At 53.2% G+C, this 19,883-nt stretch overlaps 7 protein-coding genes across 8 annotated transcripts; 4 read left to right on the top strand and 3 right to left on the bottom strand.

Moving 5' to 3' along the window:
- Positions 1-791: 791 nt before the first annotated feature.
- PV05_10941 (uncharacterized protein) lies at positions 792-2,119 on the bottom strand. Its single transcript, XM_013454376.1, has 2 exons — positions 1,879-2,119; positions 792-1,831 (listed from the first exon to the last, which is right to left on the bottom strand). The coding sequence occupies exon 2, from the start codon at positions 1,719-1,721 to the stop codon at positions 843-845; it is 879 nt and encodes a 292-aa protein (XP_013309830.1). The 5' UTR covers positions 1,722-1,831; positions 1,879-2,119; the 3' UTR covers positions 792-842.
- A 1,034-nt stretch (positions 2,120-3,153) lies between these two features.
- Positions 3,154-6,077, top strand: PV05_10940 (uncharacterized protein). The gene is made up of 5 exons (XM_013454375.1): positions 3,154-3,423; positions 3,478-3,505; positions 3,561-3,887; positions 3,955-5,765; positions 5,832-6,077. Exons 1-5 carry the CDS (start codon positions 3,229-3,231, stop codon positions 5,970-5,972), a joined length of 2,502 nt encoding a protein of 833 aa, XP_013309829.1. The 5' UTR covers positions 3,154-3,228; the 3' UTR covers positions 5,973-6,077.
- A 444-nt stretch (positions 6,078-6,521) lies between these two features.
- PV05_10939 (uncharacterized protein) lies at positions 6,522-8,663 on the top strand (the record flags this gene model as incomplete). Its single annotated transcript, XM_013454374.1, has 2 exons — positions 6,522-6,698; positions 6,867-8,663. 2 exons carry the CDS (start codon positions 6,522-6,524, stop codon positions 8,661-8,663), a joined length of 1,974 nt encoding a protein of 657 aa, XP_013309828.1.
- Positions 8,664-8,848: 185 nt separating this feature from the next.
- Positions 8,849-10,753, bottom strand: PV05_10938 (uncharacterized protein; the record flags this gene model as incomplete). The annotated part of the gene is made up of 1 exon (XM_013454373.1): positions 8,849-10,753. One exon carries the CDS (start codon positions 10,751-10,753, stop codon positions 8,849-8,851), a length of 1,905 nt encoding a protein of 634 aa, XP_013309827.1.
- A 626-nt stretch (positions 10,754-11,379) lies between these two features.
- PV05_10937 (uncharacterized protein) lies at positions 11,380-13,080 on the top strand (the record flags this gene model as incomplete). The annotated part of the gene is made up of 2 exons (XM_013454372.1): positions 11,380-12,161; positions 12,222-13,080. The coding sequence occupies 2 exons, from the start codon at positions 11,380-11,382 to the stop codon at positions 13,078-13,080; spliced, it is 1,641 nt and encodes a 546-aa protein (XP_013309826.1).
- A 416-nt stretch (positions 13,081-13,496) lies between these two features.
- Positions 13,497-16,563, bottom strand: PV05_10936. Of its 2 annotated transcripts, XM_013454371.1 has the most exons (3): positions 16,357-16,563; positions 16,107-16,278; positions 13,497-15,905 (listed from the first exon to the last, which is right to left on the bottom strand). In XM_013454371.1, the coding sequence occupies exons 2-3, from the start codon at positions 16,128-16,130 to the stop codon at positions 13,662-13,664; spliced, it is 2,268 nt and encodes a 755-aa protein (XP_013309825.1). In that variant the 5' UTR covers positions 16,131-16,278; positions 16,357-16,563; the 3' UTR covers positions 13,497-13,661. The 2 variants fall into 2 exon arrangements, with proteins under 2 accessions (XP_013309825.1, XP_013309824.1); XM_013454370.1 differs by having other exon boundaries at positions 13,497-16,278.
- Positions 16,564-16,696: 133 nt separating this feature from the next.
- Positions 16,697-19,785, top strand: PV05_10935 (uncharacterized protein). Its single transcript, XM_013454369.1, has 2 exons — positions 16,697-17,001; positions 17,056-19,785. Exons 1-2 carry the CDS (start codon positions 16,925-16,927, stop codon positions 19,613-19,615), a joined length of 2,637 nt encoding a protein of 878 aa, XP_013309823.1. The 5' UTR covers positions 16,697-16,924; the 3' UTR covers positions 19,616-19,785.
- Positions 19,786-19,883: the final 98 nt, after the last annotated feature.

The following is a 19,883-nucleotide window of genomic DNA, read 5'->3' as shown; positions in this document are numbered from 1 at the left end:
GACAACTGCGTCTGGAATTCAGTTCATTATGGGAAAATGGAAATAGGAGCCCATAATCAAACGTCTTTGTTGGAATTCGACCTAATTTGCTTTCTAGGTCATGACTTCCAAGCGAGAAGCTGATCAGTTATTGAAGTCGACCAGGGCAAAAGTAGTCAGGCTGTGCACGGGTCTTGGGCCGTCGCTTTTCTCGGTTCAAGGCTATACTTCCTGTCGGGAATATGCCTGACTACTGATCGTGGTGTGGATATGTGTGGAATATATTCAGCCACCAACATGGTACTCCCGGACCCGGTCTACGGTTTCGTCTTCCACTATCTATACTTTTATCACGCTACTAGTACTATACTATGTCTTCGCCGCCTCTAATGCTATATGCCTATAGTTCTGGCTAGCACTATAACGATAAGAATCACGGTACGCAGAACGCCTATCTTCCTACGACGGTCGGAGGCCGCTCATCGACCTCTCGGTCCCTTCGTTCGTGATTCCTCTCCAACGGAACCAATGGAGACCGTCCGCCCTCACGAGGTACCGCCGCACCCGCTGTCATCTACGACGTGGACAACCCCGATTCTTCTTCGGCGCAGCCTCGAATGCTGTCGTTGAGTCAGAAGCTTGGGGTGAAGAACAAGAGCTGGAGAGGGTACGCAGGAAGAGCGTGGCCGACAGCCACTACGAGAAGTTTGTCAACGACCAATTGACCAAACAAGACGGAAGAAAGCACTGGTGTCTACAAAGACGAATTTGAGGCGCGTTGGATTAAACGTTTTGGCTAGAAGAGTAGCCCTATCGGAGTAGCGCATACGAGCTTGGAAAGAAAGCCTGCACCAACATTTCCCTTAACTATCTGCCTTGGGTGCATCCGAAGCTCGAACAGGCCGTGAGCGTATATCTCCGAGAGCTGTAGATGGACCAGCAGAAGTTGCATCTACGCTTTCGCGTGCCTGTTCTCTGTCCGCCTCTGGCTGGGCGTCATCAACCACGGCCCGCACAATACCCTCGATCAGTGTCCGGTACTTGATCTGATGTTCGTCGAAGTGTTGACCTCGGTTAAAACCTCGAAATGAACTCCGTATGGGCCGGCAGCGTGGAACATCCATTGTGATGAACAGCCAATGAAACATTCCGCCACCTGCGACTACCACTGGTGCTAGCTGTCCCCATTGCATCAAGGCGCCGTTCGCCGGACTGCACTGCTTCAGCAACGCGGCGGTCGAAAGGAATGATGCCCCGATGTGGAATATATGCTCCCAGGGAGCTAGTGAAGTCGTTGCTATGCACTCCTTGTAGTTGAGCTTCATTGCCTTTGCAGCTGTCCAGACGAAGGGCTTCGGGATGACACCGTAATATTTCTCAGGCACGAGGTTCTTGTCTCGGCCTTCCGGTTGCGTCGGCGATGGCGGTGGCGTTGGAGGCTGGTGCTTGGCATCGTGAAAGATACCAGTAAACGCCAGGCTATCGGCGAGGGTCCGAAGGATGCTGAAAGTCCTGGCGGCGAAGAAATACCATAGTACCATGCTGACCTTGTCAAAGTTGAGATCGGAGGAAGAATCCACGTAACCACCCCACCAGACGATTCGAAATTTGCATATGTTGGGAAGTTCAGTTCTAGAAAAATGGCTCATGGCGTACGCCGCCGCTCCAAGGGCCACCAGCTGGGCAACACACGTCGAATAAACGAGTTTTCGGGCAGCGAGAGCTTCCTTATCCGCAAGCATGATCGATAGCCCAGAGGAAGCAGAATCGATAGCAATCAGAGCTACAAGCAGCTCGGGAAGCTTTAAAGTTGGCCCCCAAATGCACAAGCCAATGGCGAACCATAGCAAATCTGCTCGACGTCAGCCTCGAAGGTAAAGATTCGAGTTCATCACTTACTAGGGAGTAGGACCAGACCGAATTCTTTTGCGCCGGACGCAGAGACATGGAAATATCCCAGTATCGACGAAACACAGAGTCCTGCGGTAGGAAGGAAGATGCTTAGCCTGGGCCCAAACCCAACGATAGCCAGATCCAGATCAGCTGTGTGACGAGGCTGCCGTGGCACATTCAAAAGGCCAACTATCTGACCACATCCCCATACGGGTCCAAAGCGCTGCGCGATTCGAGCAATTCTGAGTTTATTGGGGGTTGTCTGCAAGCGCCCATTAGCCGGAGTCTCGCTTGCATGCACGGGTGATCTTGTATGCGACCGTGAAAGGATATAAAAGGAATCTTAATTCAACTGCGAAACCGAGACTGAAAATAAACAAAACGGACGCAGCAGGTGTAGCCAAAATGATATTGACGACTGCGTCTGAACCTGAGTAATCCGAGGCGTCTGATGTCTGATCCATGATCTCTCAAGCGAGTGGGAATGGAAAACTGTGCAGAGCTTGATGAAGCAGAGGTGATCGTAACCAAAGGGCTTTTGCGGCTGAAAGGAAGTGAAATGGCGCACATTCTTATAGGTCGCGGAGTGTTGTTGCAGCTATCATCGACGCAGTACGGAAGGAGAAAAGAAATATGGCTGTTCATGGCTGAGCGCAAGATGCGAACCAGCCGACGCCTGCTGAGGCTCATCAGGCTGAGGCAGATGCAGGGCGTCTTCAGGCAAAGGCGGATCGAGACCACGATTGCCTTATCCGGATAAGTGATCCACCGTGGACATCTACGGGGAAGTATATCGTCATCGTATTGCAACTATAGAGGCGATGAGTCTGGCGCTTTTATATGCCAATGCGGTCCTGGACGGTAGACGGAAGCAGAACTGAGTAACCCGTGATGAGAACATGAGGAGGGTGAGCAGCGGCCTAAGCAGGCTGAGCAGCTATATCAACAAGTGGCTCGTCTTGGGCTTGACTTGGCCGGCCCTTCTCATCCCCACGGATTTTTCTTACAGCCCGACCCTTCGTTACATTGGGATCAAGTTCTCCGGACGCTGATCAGCTCTTCTTTTCGACCACGAAGGGCTACAAGAGCCATGTGCTCGGTAGCCCTGCCGAGCCTCGTCGGTACGTACGTGGGGAAGGATGGGGTGGTGGATGGGGCTCCATTATTCAGTCTCTTCAGTGTGGTCCTCGGTTAATATTGATTTTCGAGTTCGAGGGCCTCTTACATTTTACCGAGCAACTTTTCAATCCTTGTTTCAGTCTTTTACCGTTCGTTCCAAAGTATTGACTCGGGATTATTCCTGATACTAACCGACATCACGGTTAACATCGATTATCAGTCAGTCGCACTTAGACGATGAGCCCCACCAGTGTACTTAGCACGGCTGCTCAATTTCTCGGGCGTGGTTCAGTCTCGTTCAACCGAGACGACGTCGAGATACCGTCGGGTGGCCAACACTCACCATCTGCTCGGACCCCGGGTGATCCCAGAAAGAGACAGAGGATATCGCGCGCCTGCGATATCTGCCATAGGCGACGTGTCAAATGTGATGTTAGTCCGACACGCTCGAGAATCCGTGGTGATTCTAGGCTCATTTATGTTTAGGGCAATACTCCGTGTACAAGATGTCTAGGTACTGAAGGCAGACGCCCTTGTCCCTACCTATGCTTCGCTTACAAACGCCGTAGATCCTGCTGTATGCACCTATATTCGAGGAGCGCGCAAACGGGGTAAACCAGTGCGGAACGGCCGTGGCGACTCCCAACAGCTGTCGCCTAGCTCGCCGTCGGACAACGACACCCAGCTTCATGCTGATCTGCGATCCTTACCATCTCCAAACCAAATACCGAGCGCAAATGGCACTGACCAGCATCGATGGGAACGAGACTTCCAACCTTCCAACAACCCAGGGCAAGCCAGCGCTGGTGACAGGTTCGACTCGTCACGATATGCAGCCCCGGACCTCGTCACCCGCCTGGGACAACAGCCACCTGCTATGAACTCGAACTTTCTCTGTAAGTCCACTCCTGGGATTCAATCCAACGTATCATTTCGACCTTCTTTCCTGACATTTTTGCCCAGCGGGCCTTGCAGCACCGGGCATAAATCTAAGCGACACATTACAAGAATCTTCCGGATCAACCACGCTTCGCGATCTCTTTCCCGACCAACATGTGAACCAGGATCAACCAAATTGGGAATCATTCGTACCGAGTACAGCAGCACCCGGCCAGCAGAACGTCGAGCAAAACAACACTATTTCCCAAGGTCTTAGGTACCCGGTGTTGAAACCTCTCTTACCATACATCAGATCATTCCTCACCGCTTCAGAGACTTGCAGTCTCTTGGAGTGCTACTTCACGAGCACGTTTGAGGACGTTTTCCACCCGGCCTGCGCACATATCCACGCCTTCATCTTCCGCAAAAGCTCTGTCCTCGACAGTAAGAACCCGCGCAAAAGTTCACCAGCGCTTTTGGCCAGCATGTTGTGTGTGGCAGCCGCGACAGACTGCGACGAGATGTTGTCCTGGCCCCACCGGAGATTACAAAGCGTCCGGAGCAAGCTCTACACGCTCACTATCCAGCTGCTGAAGCCTCTCGTTCACGTCGACTACGGCCACCCTGCAGTCTCTCAGGAAGACGGCAGCAGCACTGGCGATTGCGGCGGCACGGTACCCGAATGTGCGCCTACGAAGAATAACAAAGACTATCTGATAACGGATGCCACGTCGCTTCATGAGCAAGGCACGCTTGACGATATCGTCACGTACATACATATTGCGGCCGTGACTTCGGCGAGCGAGCGAAAAGCTGCGAGCATGAGATGGTGGCATGCAGCCTTCACTTTGGCAAGAGAATTGAAACTGCATGTAGAAGTGTCCCCAAAAGCCACCTTCTTTCCCCAGCAACGGAGTACAGGTGCCACCATCGACCCTTGGACGGACTGGGAATCCTTTGACTTCAACACCTTTACGATGGACTACACGGATGCTGCTGCCAGTGGGTCTTCGCCACACGGGTCTGTTGCTCGCCAGTACAACGTTCTCGGTGAGGAGGAACAAGAAGAGCGAAGAAGAACTTGGTGGCTTCTATATATTCATGACAGGCACCTCGCTCTGTGCTACAACCGACACCTTGCCCTGACCGATGCCGAATGCTCAGAGCTCCTTCTCCCATTGGACGAAGCAGCGTGGCAGTCTGGTCGTTTTCTGACCTCTGTCGACCCTTACGCAGACAGGCCGGGGTTTCCTTCAGTCAGGTGTACCGGCTATACCGCGTTTGGGTTTCTCTTGCCTCTCATGACCATCATGGGCGAAATCATCGACCACAACCATGGCAAACAACATCCCTTCCTGGGTGAACAATACCGGATGGGACCGCACGCAGATGCGCTGGAGCATCAGATCAGACAACAGCTAGTCGCCTACAAGGAGAGCTTAGAAGGACTTGAGTCTACTCAGCCTGCATCTCAACTTCGGGATGATGCCGGTATACAGCCAGGTCAACAGCAGCAGCAACATCGTCTCCACGTCAGGACCGTTGCCCGGTATGCCGATTTTATCATCCACGTTTGCTACATTCTCTTGGCGGGCAAATGCGATCCCGTATCAATGTTCGACGACAAGGATTTTTGGATGCTGTCCCCTGCCTTCGGATCGACCAAGAACCATGCCATCGAAGCTGCGGAAGCCTTGAATCAGATCTTGGACGTCGACCCAGACCTGAGCTTTCTACCCTACTTCATGGGTATCTTGCTGCTGCAAGGCAGCTTTGTGCTATTGTTGGTCATTGACCGACTGCAGGGACAGACGGAACCACGGATTATCAGTGCCTGTGAGATGGTGATCAGAGCGACAGAAGCGTGCGTGGCTACATTGGACGCAGATTACCAGGTCAGTAGTGATGCTGCTATGCGTTGTACTGGAAGTCTTGCAAAGTTCTCGCTAACTTTGTCATAGCGGAAATATCGACAGATTCTTCGGTCGGCAGTGATGCAGGCCCGAGGACGCAGCATTCCAGAAAGGATATCCAAAGATCGCCGACGAGCGGTTTTGGCACTGTACCGTTGGACCCGAAATGGCACTGGATTGGCCATTTAGAGGTATTGCCTTCCCACTTATTCTGAGCCCTTGTTCTCGTGACGGTCAGTGAATCGGAGGGTAGTTGGATAGGTACATAAAAATGGCGGCTCACTTACGAACGACACTTCGGTTAAAATGCTTTACAAAGCTCGGTTAAAGTCCACGGTCAGGATTCAAGGCGGAGTAGAACAATAGCCGCCGACCTCCTCATCTTCTTCTTCCTCCCTCCCCCTCCCCCTGAGCGCGGTTGTGGCAGGATTTCGGCATAGAACCTAACCTCAGCCCCTCCTATGCAAGGTTTAGACGAGGCCTTGACTTTGAAAGGAGTCTCCTACCAATTTCCATAACGCAAGCCATGAGGTTCACTCCGCTTGTCGGGTAAAAAGGGCCCGAGCACGAGTGATGAATAGTAGTAACTATGGTACCCGAGTTAGTATCTCACAGTCCTTTACGATAAACCTCTTGAGAACTTTGTGCTTGCTTCACAGGAGTGACTGTCGAAAGATTTCGTTCTCCTTAAGACACACCAACCATACCCTCCCGTACATAAGTTAGGATCCAAGCACAATGACCAGCCAGCTCGTGCCCGTACCTGTGCAGAATGTCAATGTCAGTTCGCCGTTCTGGTCCTGGTATCAACAATGCTCCCGGGAGAAGGTGATTCCCGCCATCATCCACGCTCAAAAATCAACCGGACATTGGTCCTGCCTGACCTGGAAGGCCGGCCACCCCGTCAAACCCCATGTAAGTACCTTACTCCTGTAGTAGTCCTAGGTGCTCCAGTTATCATTTTTCGAGAGAGATCGGGGAGTCCACACACCAAACAATTTCCCGCAGATGGTGGCCTGAAAGAAGAAAGAGTCGCAGAGTATAAAAACGGGTCGCTAACTCGTATGCTGTTTTCCAAAACAGCCGTTCTGGGATAGCGATATCTACAAGGTCGTCGAGGCATCATGCTATTTCCTCATGACGCAACCAGACGAGGCCATGATGGAAACGGTCGAAGAGGCCGTCGACATGATCATAGCCGCGCAGCATCCGGACGGCTACATCAACTCGTACTACACCGTCCGCGGCCTCGACCAACGGTGGACCAACGTCCGGGACATGCACGAGCTGTACTGCCTCGGACACCTTATCGAAGCGTGCGTCGCCTACGAGACGCTGACGCACAACGGGCGACTCCTTACGCCCGTGATGAAGGCCATCCGCCATGTCGACGGCGTATTCGGCGTCGAGCCGGGCAAGAAACGAGGATACCCCGGCCACCAAGAGATCGAAATCGGCCTGCTCCGGCTGTACGAGTTGACCGGGCGCCGCGACGACCTGCTCTTAAAACTGGCAAAGTATTTCATCCACGAGCGAGGCCAGCGCGACGAGGCCGGCGAGATCTATTTCGACCATGAGGCCCGAGCCCGCGGAGGCGATCCGTACGACCACATGGACCTCGAAATGCGCGTGTGCTACCAAGTTCCGCGAGACTACGGCTACCACCAAGCGGACTGCCCCATCGAAGAAGCCACCGAAGCCAAGGGTCACGCCGTGCGAGCCATGTACTTCTACACCGCCGCGACCGATCTGTGCCGCTTGACCGGTGATGCTGATGCCGACGGCAACAACAACAACAACAACCAGAACCAGAACCAACAAATAAAAGCCGCCCTCGACCGGCTGTGGAGAGACGTCGTCGGCCACAAGATCTACATCACAGGCGGTCTGGGTGCGATCCGCCAGTGGGAAGGCTTCGGTCCCGCCTATCTTCTCCACGACACCGAGGAAGGCGGGACATGCTACGCCGAGACGTGTGCATCGTTCGCCTTGATCGTTTGGTGCCGCCAGATGAACCTGCTCGGATCAGGTTTGGGCTGCTTGAACTCCGAATACGCGGATATCATGGAAGTCGCGCTCTACAACGGCTTTCTGGGCGCCGTGGGCCTCGACGGCGCCTCTTTCTACTACGAAAACCCATTGCGGACGTACACTCACCGCCCGAAACACCGGAGTACCTCGTTCGAAGTGGCGTGTTGCCCGCCCAACACGGCGAAGCTGCTCGGACAGCTAGGCACGCTGATCTACTCGTTCCAGCCCGGCGTTGTCGTCATCCATCTCTTCATTCAGAGCGAAGTGCGCGTTCCAGACACTGACGACGTGACCGTCTCTATGACGACTGACATGCCTTGGTCGGGAGACGTGACTGTCAGTGTAACCGGCACCACTGCTCTTGCGATACGCATCCCGAGCTGGGCGGAGGAGTACACCTGCTCAGTCGGTGGCGATGTCAAGGGCGGATATCTCTTCATTCCCAGCTCGAAGGATGCGTCGATCAGCCTGAAATTCGCATTGGCGCCGCGCAAGGTGTACGCGAACCCGAAGACGGACAAGGATGAGGTCTGCGTCATGATGGGTCCGCTGGTGTACTGCCTTGAGGACGTTGACAACCCGGGCATTGACGTCGATAATGTGGCCTTTGTGGATGGGCCGATTCGCTTAGGCGAGAAAATGAGGGTAGGGCCACTTGAACGAGTCGTTCCAATCTTGGCTACCGGGAAAGAGCTGGACACGGGTGGGTGGGATTCGTTGTATGGTTCGAAGCCGTGGAAGTACAAGGAAGAGGAACGGCAACTCGTTTTCATCCCCTACTTTCTGAGGGCAAACAGAGGCGGCAATGGGGGGATGAGGGTCTGGACGAAACGTTTACCACAATCATAGACTGAAATCGCTTTTCAGGATACCTCAATCTAAGTATCTAGGTTTCCAACTGATTTATATCTACGTGCACCAATATCCAGCAAAACCAAAAAGCAGCGTCTAAGCATTTGCCGCAAGTCTATTCAGGAATTCTAGCCAACTCTTCCCCCTTTCTTTGTGTGATTCCAATGTAGCTCACAATCAATCTAATTTGAAACTTGACTGCATTTCAACCAGACCCTCAAACCCTCGCCCGTCCTTCGGTTCGAACAAGCGAAGTACGGCACCATTCGGAAGTCTTTCGCTTGTAGCCCGACGACTTCAACATCTGCAATTTGCATCTTCGCTTCCTCGAATTCGTCGCGAAGGTCAATGGTTACTGAGTCCAGGGGCTGTGTCGTGTCCATGCTCTCCAGACAGTAAAGCAGCGGCCCCCGCTCCACAGCCACCATACCCTGCGTGGCCTGCACAAGCGGATTCGATCTGACCAGTTTCGGAGCGACATTGAAGGACAGTGTGATCGTCTCGTTCCACCGCTTCGGACCAAAGTGTATGTATCCATCCTTGGCCGAACCCTCAATAGAGGCGGAGAGGGTATAAGCCTGCTCAGGCTCCCGAACGGCAAAGCCGACCTCCCTCTGTCCGGACTGGATGGAAACTTCCACGTAGCCTTCCCAGGGATACCTCGTAACGACCTTAACATGCAGCTCTCCGTCATCGCTCTTGTACTCAGATCCGATGTACAAGTTCAGCGCGATGTTTTGGTCCCCAACCGTAAACACATACTCCTCCAGCGAGTTCAAGAACCGTGACAAATTCGGCGGGCAGCAGCATACTTCGAACCAAGTATGGCGCACCGAGCAATCCGTTGCGAGGGGTTGGTCATAAAAGAAACTCGTCCCGTCCAGCGAGACTCCGGCGAGGACATCGTTATACAGCGCTCTTTCCATGGTCAGGGCGATTTTGCGTGAAAGCCGCCTCTGCAACATACGCTTGCCAAGGAAGAGAATGCCGATGGATGCACAAGTCTCTGCGTACCCGTCGAGAGGAAGCTCGTAGTTCTCGCCGAAGCCTTCCCACTGATGGATGGCCCCGATGCCCCCGTGAACATAAAGATGGCAGTCGACCATATTGTCGAATAACCGGTCCACTGCTGCATCTAGCGATTTGTCGCCTTTGAGGGATGCCAAATCCTGAACGGCGGACAGATAGTACGTGACGCGGACGCTGTGGCCGCGAACCTTTTGAGTCTCTCGGATTTGTTCGTCGGCTTGCATGTACCAGTACGCTCTAGGTCCCGTGAAATACGGAATTGTCACACCCGGTGGAGGTGGAGGGATCCAAGTTTCTGGGTCATCACCTCGCGCTCGCGCCTCCATGTCGAAAAATTCACCCTGTCGGTATCCTCGCTGTTCGATAAAATAGTCCGCAAGGTCAAGATATCTTTGTTCGGGGCGGACACGGTACATCCTAAGAAGGGCCAGTTCGATCTCCTGGTGGCCTGGGTAGCCGTGGATTTTGCCCGGCTCAGGCCCGAAGATCGTGCAAATGTAGTCCACGTAGCGTGTCATTATATCGAGGAAACGGGTCGACTTCGTCACCTCATAGTGAGTGATGGCAGCTTCAAGGAGGTGGCCGGCATCGTACAGCTCGATGTTGTGCGCGACATTGGTCCAGCGGGCTTCGGGTGCCACGACCGTATGGTAGGTGTTGATGTACCCATCTGGGCCTTGAGCTGCTTCTATCATGTCGATAGCGTCATCCACCCAGGACTCAAACGTAGCGTGCTGAGGGTCTTTGACCGGAATCCACTTCAATGCGCAACAGACGGCTTCCACGAACTTGGCCACGTCCGAGTCCCAATCCATGTGAGGTCGAAGATGTTGGGGATCTCCGTGTTTCCAAGTGTGCTTCAGAGAGTCCCATCTAGGGCTTTCTTTCAACTGTTTGTACATAGTCGGGATGGTCACCTCTTGGTTGGCCTTGATCCGAGGGGTCCAGAACGCGTCATCAATCTTCGCTCGTCCAAAGTTTGACCGGGCCTTCGCCCTTCCGTTGAGTGCAACAGGAGAGGTCCATTCCTGCTCGAGTTCTGGTGCAATGGAACCCATATCTGCGACGTAGACAACCAAGTATCAAAGGAGTACGACAAATGATGGAACGAAAGTGTGTGAGTGGTGTCGATTGCGTAGCTTGCTCGAGGGAGGAGAGAAAAATAATGGGCGCTGGTAAGTGTGCTCTCTCGGAATCGAAGGAACCATGTGTCAGAACAAATTTCCCTGCATGCCGTGCTTTCAACCGACTAGAAGTCAGGCGGAATGTCTGATCGCTCGGTCGTCTCGGCACGGCATTTGCAGCACAACATCTTCCTCAAATGCTTCCACCTCGTATGTCAGTGGGAAGGAGACCATCGTTGTCTCTGTCCGGTGCATTCTCCGCCTCGGTTAATCTCATCGATCCGAACCATTGCACGGGCCCTCACAGAGAAGCGGCTCGGTTAATGAGCCTGTCCTCTTTAGCCGTGCATACTCCATATGTTCGTTTAATATCCAGATCAGGTTTATTCGCCTCCACAGCCATGCCGAATCCCGCTGTAAACCCCAGTCACGATTGGTGCTTATTTGAGGAGGCCCGCCGCCCCCAGGTTCTCTTCCAGATCTGATGATAACCAAAAGCATTGCAACTGATCATCCCAGCTCAAGGTCTGGGTCAGTGAACAACACATCAGTTTTGCAGTATGTCCGAGTTGCACACAATACCCCTGGAGACAGGGACCAAGACCGCCGGTGGACACCAGCACCAAGAGATCGAGCAAATCGTCGACAGCCTCGGGCCTGGGCTTACTGGCTCAAAAGAAGAGCTTGAAAATGCCAGGAATGCGACGGAGCGTGAACACGGTCTGTCAATCTGGCAAGGTTTCCGAAAATACCCCAAAGCTGTCGCATGGTCACTGGTCATATCTGGAACGATTATCATGGAAGGATATGACCAGATCTTCATCGGTTCCCTGTACGCGCAAGGAGCTTTTCAGAAGCGTTACGGCATCCCTTTCAACGGCGGATATCAGATTCCTGCCAAATGGCAGACGGCTCTCGGCATGGTGCAATTCGTTGGCTCCATCGTTGGGAACTTGATCCAGCCACTGTTGACAGAACGATTCGGATTGAGGCGCGTCATCCTTGCAGCCCTCGCCTACCTGGCTGGCGTGGTCTTCATTACCTTCTTCGCAACTTCTCTGGGCATGTTGACTGCAGGCATATTCCTCTGTGCAGTCGCCTATGGTATCTTTAGCACAGCCGGAGCCATTTATGCGTCAGAAGTGTGTCCAGTGGTGCTTCGAGGCTACTTGACCTCGTATATCCTCCTTTGTTTCGTCATTGGGCAGCTTGTTTCCGCCGGCATCACATACAGTGTGCAGGGCATGACCTCTCAGTGGGCTTACCGTATCCCCTTTGCAGTTCAGTGGGCCTGGTTCCCACCGCTTGCGGTGGGTATCTTCTTGGCCCCAGAATCTCCATGGTACGAACACTCCCTCCGTAGATTCCGCTGAACAAGTTACGGCTGACACTCGATGTATAGGTGGCTTGTTCGTAAAGGTCGCTTGGCAGAAGCAGAAAGATCTGTCAACCGACTCAGCAACGAAGGCAATGCTCGCGAACAAGTGGCTCTGATGGTCCATACAAACCGGATTGAACAGGAGCTCGTGTCAGGTTCGACTTACAAGGATTGCTTCACTGGGTTCGACCTGCGCCGAACCGAGATCGCCTGTGGTGCATTCATAGTCCAGGCAGCCTGTGGTTCAATCGTTGCTGGCCAGTTGGTTTTCTTCTTCGAGCAGGCCGGACTGGCCAACAGGTTGTCCTTCCAACTCGGCTTGGGCTGCACAGCGTTCTCCTTTGTTGCCACCGTGGCAGGTTGGTTCATGCTCAGCTACATGGGTCGTCGTGCACTCTACCTTTGGGGCCTCTTCTTCCTAGGAATCGTGCTTTTCCTCATGGGGTTCCTCGCTCTGGCACCCTCGTCGAACTCCGGTGCGAAGTGGGCAACCGCATCCTGTGTCTTCCTATACGACATGTTTTTCTTCCCAATGATAGCTGGACCTTGCTACATTATTTCGGCGGAAGTTTCATCGACAAGACTTCGATCCAGGACTGTGGGTTTGGCGCGAAATGCATACAATCTCATCTATATCATCATCAATGTGATCAACCCACAAATGATCAATCCGACAGCAGGAAATTGGAAGGGAAAAATCGGCTTCTTCTGGGGAGGTGTCACTATTCTCTGTTTTGTATGGACATATTACAGGTTGCCTGAATGCAAAGGCCGAACATATGAGGAACTGGATTTGATGTTCGCACAGAAAGTGGATGCGCGGAAGTTCAAGACTTGTGAGGTGCATCCTTACGCCGAGGGTGAAAAGGTCCACGTTCAGTGAGATTGCCACACTTTGTGAATGTGCACAAGTTCTTGAGAGTTGGGACATGGAGATGGGTGAAGAATGGCGGAGATCATACTGTACGAGAGGGAGGACAGGCATCATGTAGAGCGTGGCAATGATAGTCAAGCGTAGAAGCTTAACGTAACACTGAGTACTATCGTCAATATCACGACCTTGTAAGCATTATGATTCGAGAGTAAATATAAGGAAGAGGAGGAAAGTTAACTGAAGGACAGGAACGATAATTGGACTATCGCTATACCTTCCTTATTTACCTAGCTTAGTCATCCCATCTACTCCCCCCACTTACATAATCCTTTGCTCGTGTATGCTCAACCCCTACGTTACGAGATCACTTACTGTCATTGTCAACTCTAAGGCATCACTTAATAAGAGTATAATAAAGAAGAAAGTCAAGGTTATCAACGTAAACGTAAGCCTACGTTTAATCTTTGATTACTTATCGCAAGTACTTTCCCGTCATACTCAACCAGTATACCACGATAAGGGAACCTGCTCTTCGACTCAAGTCATTAAGCATACTAGACTTCCTCTGCCCTATTGCTGCAAGGTCTCGCTCAGCGAAGGTCCATGGAAGGAAACCACTTCTTCAATCCTACTCTTTCGTTGCAGATCGGGTCGATGCATCCGCAAACGTGATTGCAATTTGTCCGCTCACTGGCCGAATCCAGATCGGAACTTCCCAGCTTTGGCTTCTGGTCCTGCATCGACATGCCCTCGGGCACCATTCTCAATGCTTGATAGGGTTGAGAACCGGGGTCATAGTAAAGACCATCAATCTCGCCCGTAAGCCTATTGAGAGCGATATAGTAGAATCCCGAGATGGTCAAACCCCAGGACGTGCCAGTACCAGTGCCGCTCCAAGCATTTGTGCCCGGGTCAGGGGAACGTCCAGCATACGGCGAGTATGAGGAGGATGTGGTCGTCAGAATTCTTCTTGTCTGACTATGATTCTGCGGCGACTGGCCGGTCGGGTTGACAAAGCACCGCTCTTTCCATCTCATAAGTATCCACTCCTTGCCGACTTTCTCATCGAGCCATCTCGCGCTTCCTAGACAGCGAGCCATGATCTTATCATCCTCAATTTCCGGGCTGTCTTCATTTTCCGTCATCAAAGGCCCAGCTTGGCTATCGCCCACAGTCATGGCCGTGTCGGGGTGGTCATTGTGTTGTGTATTCGACTCCTTGTAGTCGCCCTCGTCTCCGGCAGTCTTGCGGAAGGCGTTCCAAAGATTGCTGTCCTGCTGGTATTCATTCCTAGCCCTGCCGCGCAGGTTCCTGACATATTCGATCTCCTTTCTGAACGGACCTAGCCGGGCCCAGTAGCTTGCATCAATGTCGAGGCCGCCTACCCGGTAGTTTCGGCCGTCAGGTTCAGTTTCTAGGGGTTGCCTTCGGAAATCAATGATTTCGCCCGTAAAATATGAGGACATACTGGTCGCCGACTGGGGTGACTCCGTAGTGGATAGGTGTGAAGGTGATATTTTCTCGGGCATGTGGCTCGCCGACATTGTCCCCGTTAGGGTCATTGTATCGTAATCCACTGAGTGAATGGTCACCTTGACCGGCCAGTGATCGGACTCGGAGGACTGAGGGGGCGACAACGCAGATCGAGGTGATGGTGATTCTTGAGAAAAGCCCCATCGACCATTGCTGTCTTGCAGCAGGTCAGATAAGTATCGTTCAGAGTCCATCAGAGAGCCTGGTAATCCCTCGATTTCTTCTTGAATTGCTTCCCTTCTCCGAGCGAGGGTATGACGGAAGATGGCTCGCTGCCTGTCTCGACGAGCTTGCGATGCCCAAGTGGCTGTGCCCTGAGTAGGATCCCTGTCTGTCGACTGTAGACCATTCCAGACCATTCCCGGCGCTAGCCATGAGCTGTACTGTGGAATGGGCAAGCTGTTAACGTGCATTGGTAGGTCGCAGGGTGTGTTTGATTCAGGAGACTCATACAAGGAGTCCAAGTCGAGCTGTCTGGCCAATTGCAGACCACCTTCTACCCCAGTGTGTCTCAGCTGAGAGAGATATCGGATAGAGTTCCGTACTCGATCAAACGCCCCAGTCTTCTTGTGTCGGTCCTGCCTTGGGGGATTGCTGTGGGAGATAGTATAGGCTTCGTCGTATAGTCGGGTGTATTCGTCATTTCGCCATTCTTGAGCCGAGATGCGGTCTTGATGTTGAGACGCTGTTGTGGTTGAAGACCCGCTGTTGTCATTGCTGTTAGGTTCCTCGTGCCAATACGCTCTTAGGGCGCTGGCAGTGGGCACAACACCTAATTCGGCTGCCCTTCCGGTCCTCACGAGGCCATTCCTGGCTGCGCGTTGACGGGCGAGGGCTCTTTCTAAACGCTCTAGATCTCGTCTTGCGACGAGGTAGTCATCGGTGCCTGCAGTGCTCGTTCGGCCAAAGTCATCTTCGGTCTCGTCACTTTCTCTCGTCGGCGTCTGGTCCTGCATGATGGCTGGATGTTGGTCCTCGGCAGAGGTGTTCCGATGCTCCCCCTCTGCCAGCCACCTTGCTCTGGCCAATATTTGGTCTCCTCCTGGGCCCAAGTTGGCATTGTTCTCCCCTCCAGCAGGCGGTCGTCGGGCTTCATCGGGCTGCCTAGAAAGGGTAACCGCAGCGGCAAGTGCGGCGAAAAGTCCGGACGACCCGTTCTGTCGAGATGGGCCGCTCCCAACTTGTTGAGTATTATGCCGGTGCCTCGCGGTAGCGGCCAAATGAGCGGCGTCTCTGGAGATGGCTTGTTGGATTTCAAGTATGCGCTCAAGAGAAGAAGGAGGACTCGATGGGCGGGATTCCTGCAGGATGGTAAGTAAGTCAAGTCATCAGGATGTCTGCTAAAGACTGCTGAGACAATGTCTAGAAGGGTAGAAGGACTGGCCGTAGCGAGATGGATGACGAGGGGGAAGGTGGTGTGTGTCGCGGCTGGGTATCTCGAACCAAGACGTATGCCTTTTTAACCACTGATAGAGCTAAATTGAGAGAAATGGTGTTCTTACAGACGGAGGGTGTGCTGGCGGCATTGATCAAGCCTGTCCAAGGAGGATGGTGGGTGGAATCGAGGTCGACGTCGACGTCGAGGCGAGGTGCAGTTGTCCCTCAGTCGCCGAACGAGATTGAGCTGTGTTCCACCACGGTCTGGAGGAGGGTTCGTAACAGCTGCGAAGATGCCTTATCCAAGATATGTTAGTTGTACGGTACATGGAGAGACTGATAGAAATACATGAGTCGTCGACTCGGGCAGCTCACAGTCTCGATGCGTCCAATGACGTTGCAGACAGTGCCTACCGTGGTCATCCAAGACTCTGGAATGCGATGAAATTGTTCCTCAAGCAAAGGTGTCTGCATGCGCCACGGACAGAAAAAGGCCTATACTGTGGTAAACATATACACGCCGATTGCACAGCCGATAATGGCTCGTGAAGCCAAGGTAAAGAGTTGAATAGGCGAGTTGCCATGGGCCTAGCGAGCCTGGTGCAGCCTAACCAGTGTGCCTCGCGTGCGGCGTCCGTAGAGACACGATGAACCCTGTCCTTGTTTGGCTCAGGCGCAGGCACATCTTCTTCGCGCGTAGAGCCGTGCCACAGTGAACAATTCTGCCATTCACAACATTCGTGCAAACACAATAGAATATCCACGGACTCTGACCATCACCCGAGACACCTTTCATCCAGCCTTTGGCACCTCCCGTCGTCGACCTTGCCGCCATCATCCGCCCTGATGTTATCTCCGATCTCATAGGCGTGTCTCCACAAGGCAAAGGCGACTGTTGGCATCCATTCCGCTACGCTGCTCCCGCGGCTCATCGCAGATTACTATGGCCTTTTCCCTTTCCGAATTACTTAATCCTGCTCCCTTGGCTGGCGCAGAGTCGTCGAATGTGAATACAAGCGAGTAAGTCCATATGAATCGCCCTCTGGTCAATCTATTCCTGACTCCCTTTTCTAGCATGGACGCGACCGATCCCTCTGCAAACTTCTTTGCGCCCGAACTCTTCCAGCAGGACGACGACGCGCCCATGGCCCAAGATGCGCTCCTTCCTGTATCGCAAGACGTGGAGATGACCATGGTCGATGACACCATGATGGACACAGCAATGCCCAACGGTGATAGTGTGGTTGACCCAGGGTTGGTCAAGGAGGAGGTGGTTGACAGTGGCTATCCGCCTCTCGAAGATGAAAATCTTCCTGCTGGAGATATTTCCGTCATGGATATGGGTGAAGGATCTCTGCTCGGCGACAGTTCGTCTCTTCGTGGCTCTCCCGAACAGAGCGCCAAAAAGCCAAAACACTCAGGAAAGTCCAGAAAATCCGACGCGAACGCGGCGCCCAAATCATCAATACATTCTTCCAAGAACGAGGGGCAGCACACCGACCGCAGATATCTGTGCTATCTATGCAACAAATTATTCACAAGACGCCGTTCGGTGAGAGATCACATCTCAAAAATACACAACACCAAGACGTGGGAACCGGTGCGTAGTTTGGAAATTATAGTTGAACCTCTAAGCGGCGAGCCTATTGAACCTCTTGAAGATATCATCGCAAGAGGACCGCCTCCTCCACCTCCGAGACCGTCCAAGGCGCAAAGAGCCGAAAAGGCGGCAAAGCATGACGGAGACGAGGAGAATGAGGACGAGCCTCAAGAGGAGCACCAGGTCGAGGAAGAAGATAGGACCGATGACCTAGAAAACAAGTCCACGTTCGAGTCTCGACCTACTCAAGTATCTACACCACAACCTTCGCATCCGGTTGCGACACTGAAGAAAGAGCCGTCGATCGCAGGATCCAGAGCGTCCTCAACCGAGCCGTTCGCGACACCTGCGCCCGTCGCAGGCAAGAAACGACCAGCACCCGACGATTCGGCAAAGTCCTCTGCGGCAGCCAAGAAGAAGGGAACAGCAAAGATCAAAGGCTCTACGGCACCCAACAAGCGATCGAAACTGAGCGAGTCCGAGCAGAGTCCACCAGCACGGTCGGCCTACCGATCTCCCAGCGCCACTCCTGCGTCGACACACCTCAAACCCATACCGTCCAAACTCAAGAAACAAACCTCGGCCGCCAGTGTCAAATCCTCACCCACACCAGCCTCTTCGCGTGCTGCGTCGATCGAAGCAAGATCCCGCTCAAGTTCAGTCGCCGACACACCGACGAGCTCCAACGACGATGGAGAGGTATTTTGCATCTGTAGAAAAGGTGACAATCATACTTGGATGATCGCGTGTGACGGTGGCTGCGAGGAGTGGTTCCATGGCAACTGCGTCAACATCAGGGAAAGAGACGGCGAACTGATCGACAAATACATCTGTCCGACGTGCGTCAAACCTGGCCTGCAAACCACGTGGAAGAGAATGTGCAGACGGAAGGATTGCAGAAAGCCGGCCAGAGTGATGCAGGATCCTCCAAGCAAATACTGTTCCGATGCATGCGGGCGCATGTTCTTTGTGGAATTGGTCCAAAGAGGCGATCCCGATGTACAAATCAGTAAGGACGGTCAGTATATTGTGGAAGCCGAGAAACCGAAAAAGTTGCGGAAGAAGCACAAGAAATTCGAAGGTCGAAGCAAGGCGCCCAAACCACTCAACAACGTCAATGGCGACGTGGGTACCCCCATCAACGACGAGAGCCGGCTTGCAACACCTGCGTACAGCGAAGAAGAGAAGACCGATTACGAGACGGACAGCAGTTTGGACGACGATATGCTACCCAATCGTGGCTCGGCCCTGCGAGCAGGTGAGGTCAAGGCCCTGCTCGAGAAGTGTAAGGACATTGAAGAATGGCGCGGTCTCGGCCGCAAACCCGACACGCCGCCTCGCGACGTTGTCGACATGTCCAATGCAGACTCCGAGTCCAAACCGGTCCCGCTCGAATTCGACGAACTGGAAACCGCCAAGATGGCCAGCATCGAAGAGGAGAAGCGCAACCTCCATGAGCACAATGACATACTCAGCGCGCGCGAACTCGTGCTCGATCTAGTCAAGGCCCGATCGACGAGTATAACAGATGAAGTGAAAAAGGCGCATCCTAAAATGAAAGACGTCTGCGGTTTCGATCCACGCATGGCCTGGTCGGACGAGGAATTTCACAACTGGTATACCAAGCGCGGCGGGAAAGAACTGCTCGAGGCCGGCATGAAAGCCAAGATCGGCCCTCCCGAAGACGCCGAGACGAATGTTGTTAATGGTGTTGGCGATCATGAACGTGAACACCACCAAACGGAAGGCGATACCAATACCGATACCAATGCCGACGCCGATGCAGAAGAGAGCATGCCCAAAAAGGGTGGCGTGTGTGTCAAGAATCGGTGTCCCCGGCATAGAAACTGGGCAAAGGGCCAGTTGGCCGAGCTGAGGTTCGAGCAGGATCTGGTGAGGAGGCAGCTTGCGCGTTGCGAGGCTCAGCAGAGAAAGATCAGGGAGAGAGCGACGGTGAGGGCGTGGGAGAGTAGAGCGACCCACGGCGGCGGCGGCGGCGGTTCTACAGTTCTAGATACTAGTACGGTAGCTTGATCGTGGGGAGTGGTAAACTGCAATGCCAGTACCGAGTACTACACAGAGTATCTTGCACTATACCTAGGTAAATGATGGCTCTCGCGCTGAATGCCTTATGCACACGCGACAGTCGTTGCGGAAATGGTATCGTCTTCTTGGTCTTTGGTGCAGGAGAACGAACGAACGGAATCCGATTCCAACTTGATCGTGACTGCGACTTGGATTTTGGACTCGGTACAGAGTATACGACCAAAATTGCCGAGCAGCGAGGACTGAGGGCTATGTC

This window comes from Exophiala xenobiotica, assembly GCF_000835505.1.
Source record: "Exophiala xenobiotica strain CBS 118157 unplaced genomic scaffold supercont1.7, whole genome shotgun sequence".
Taxonomy (NCBI): Eukaryota; Fungi; Ascomycota; class Eurotiomycetes; order Chaetothyriales; family Herpotrichiellaceae; genus Exophiala; species Exophiala xenobiotica.
The sequence above is the reverse complement of the archived record's forward strand: the minus strand, read 5'-3'. Positions and strand labels throughout refer to the sequence as shown.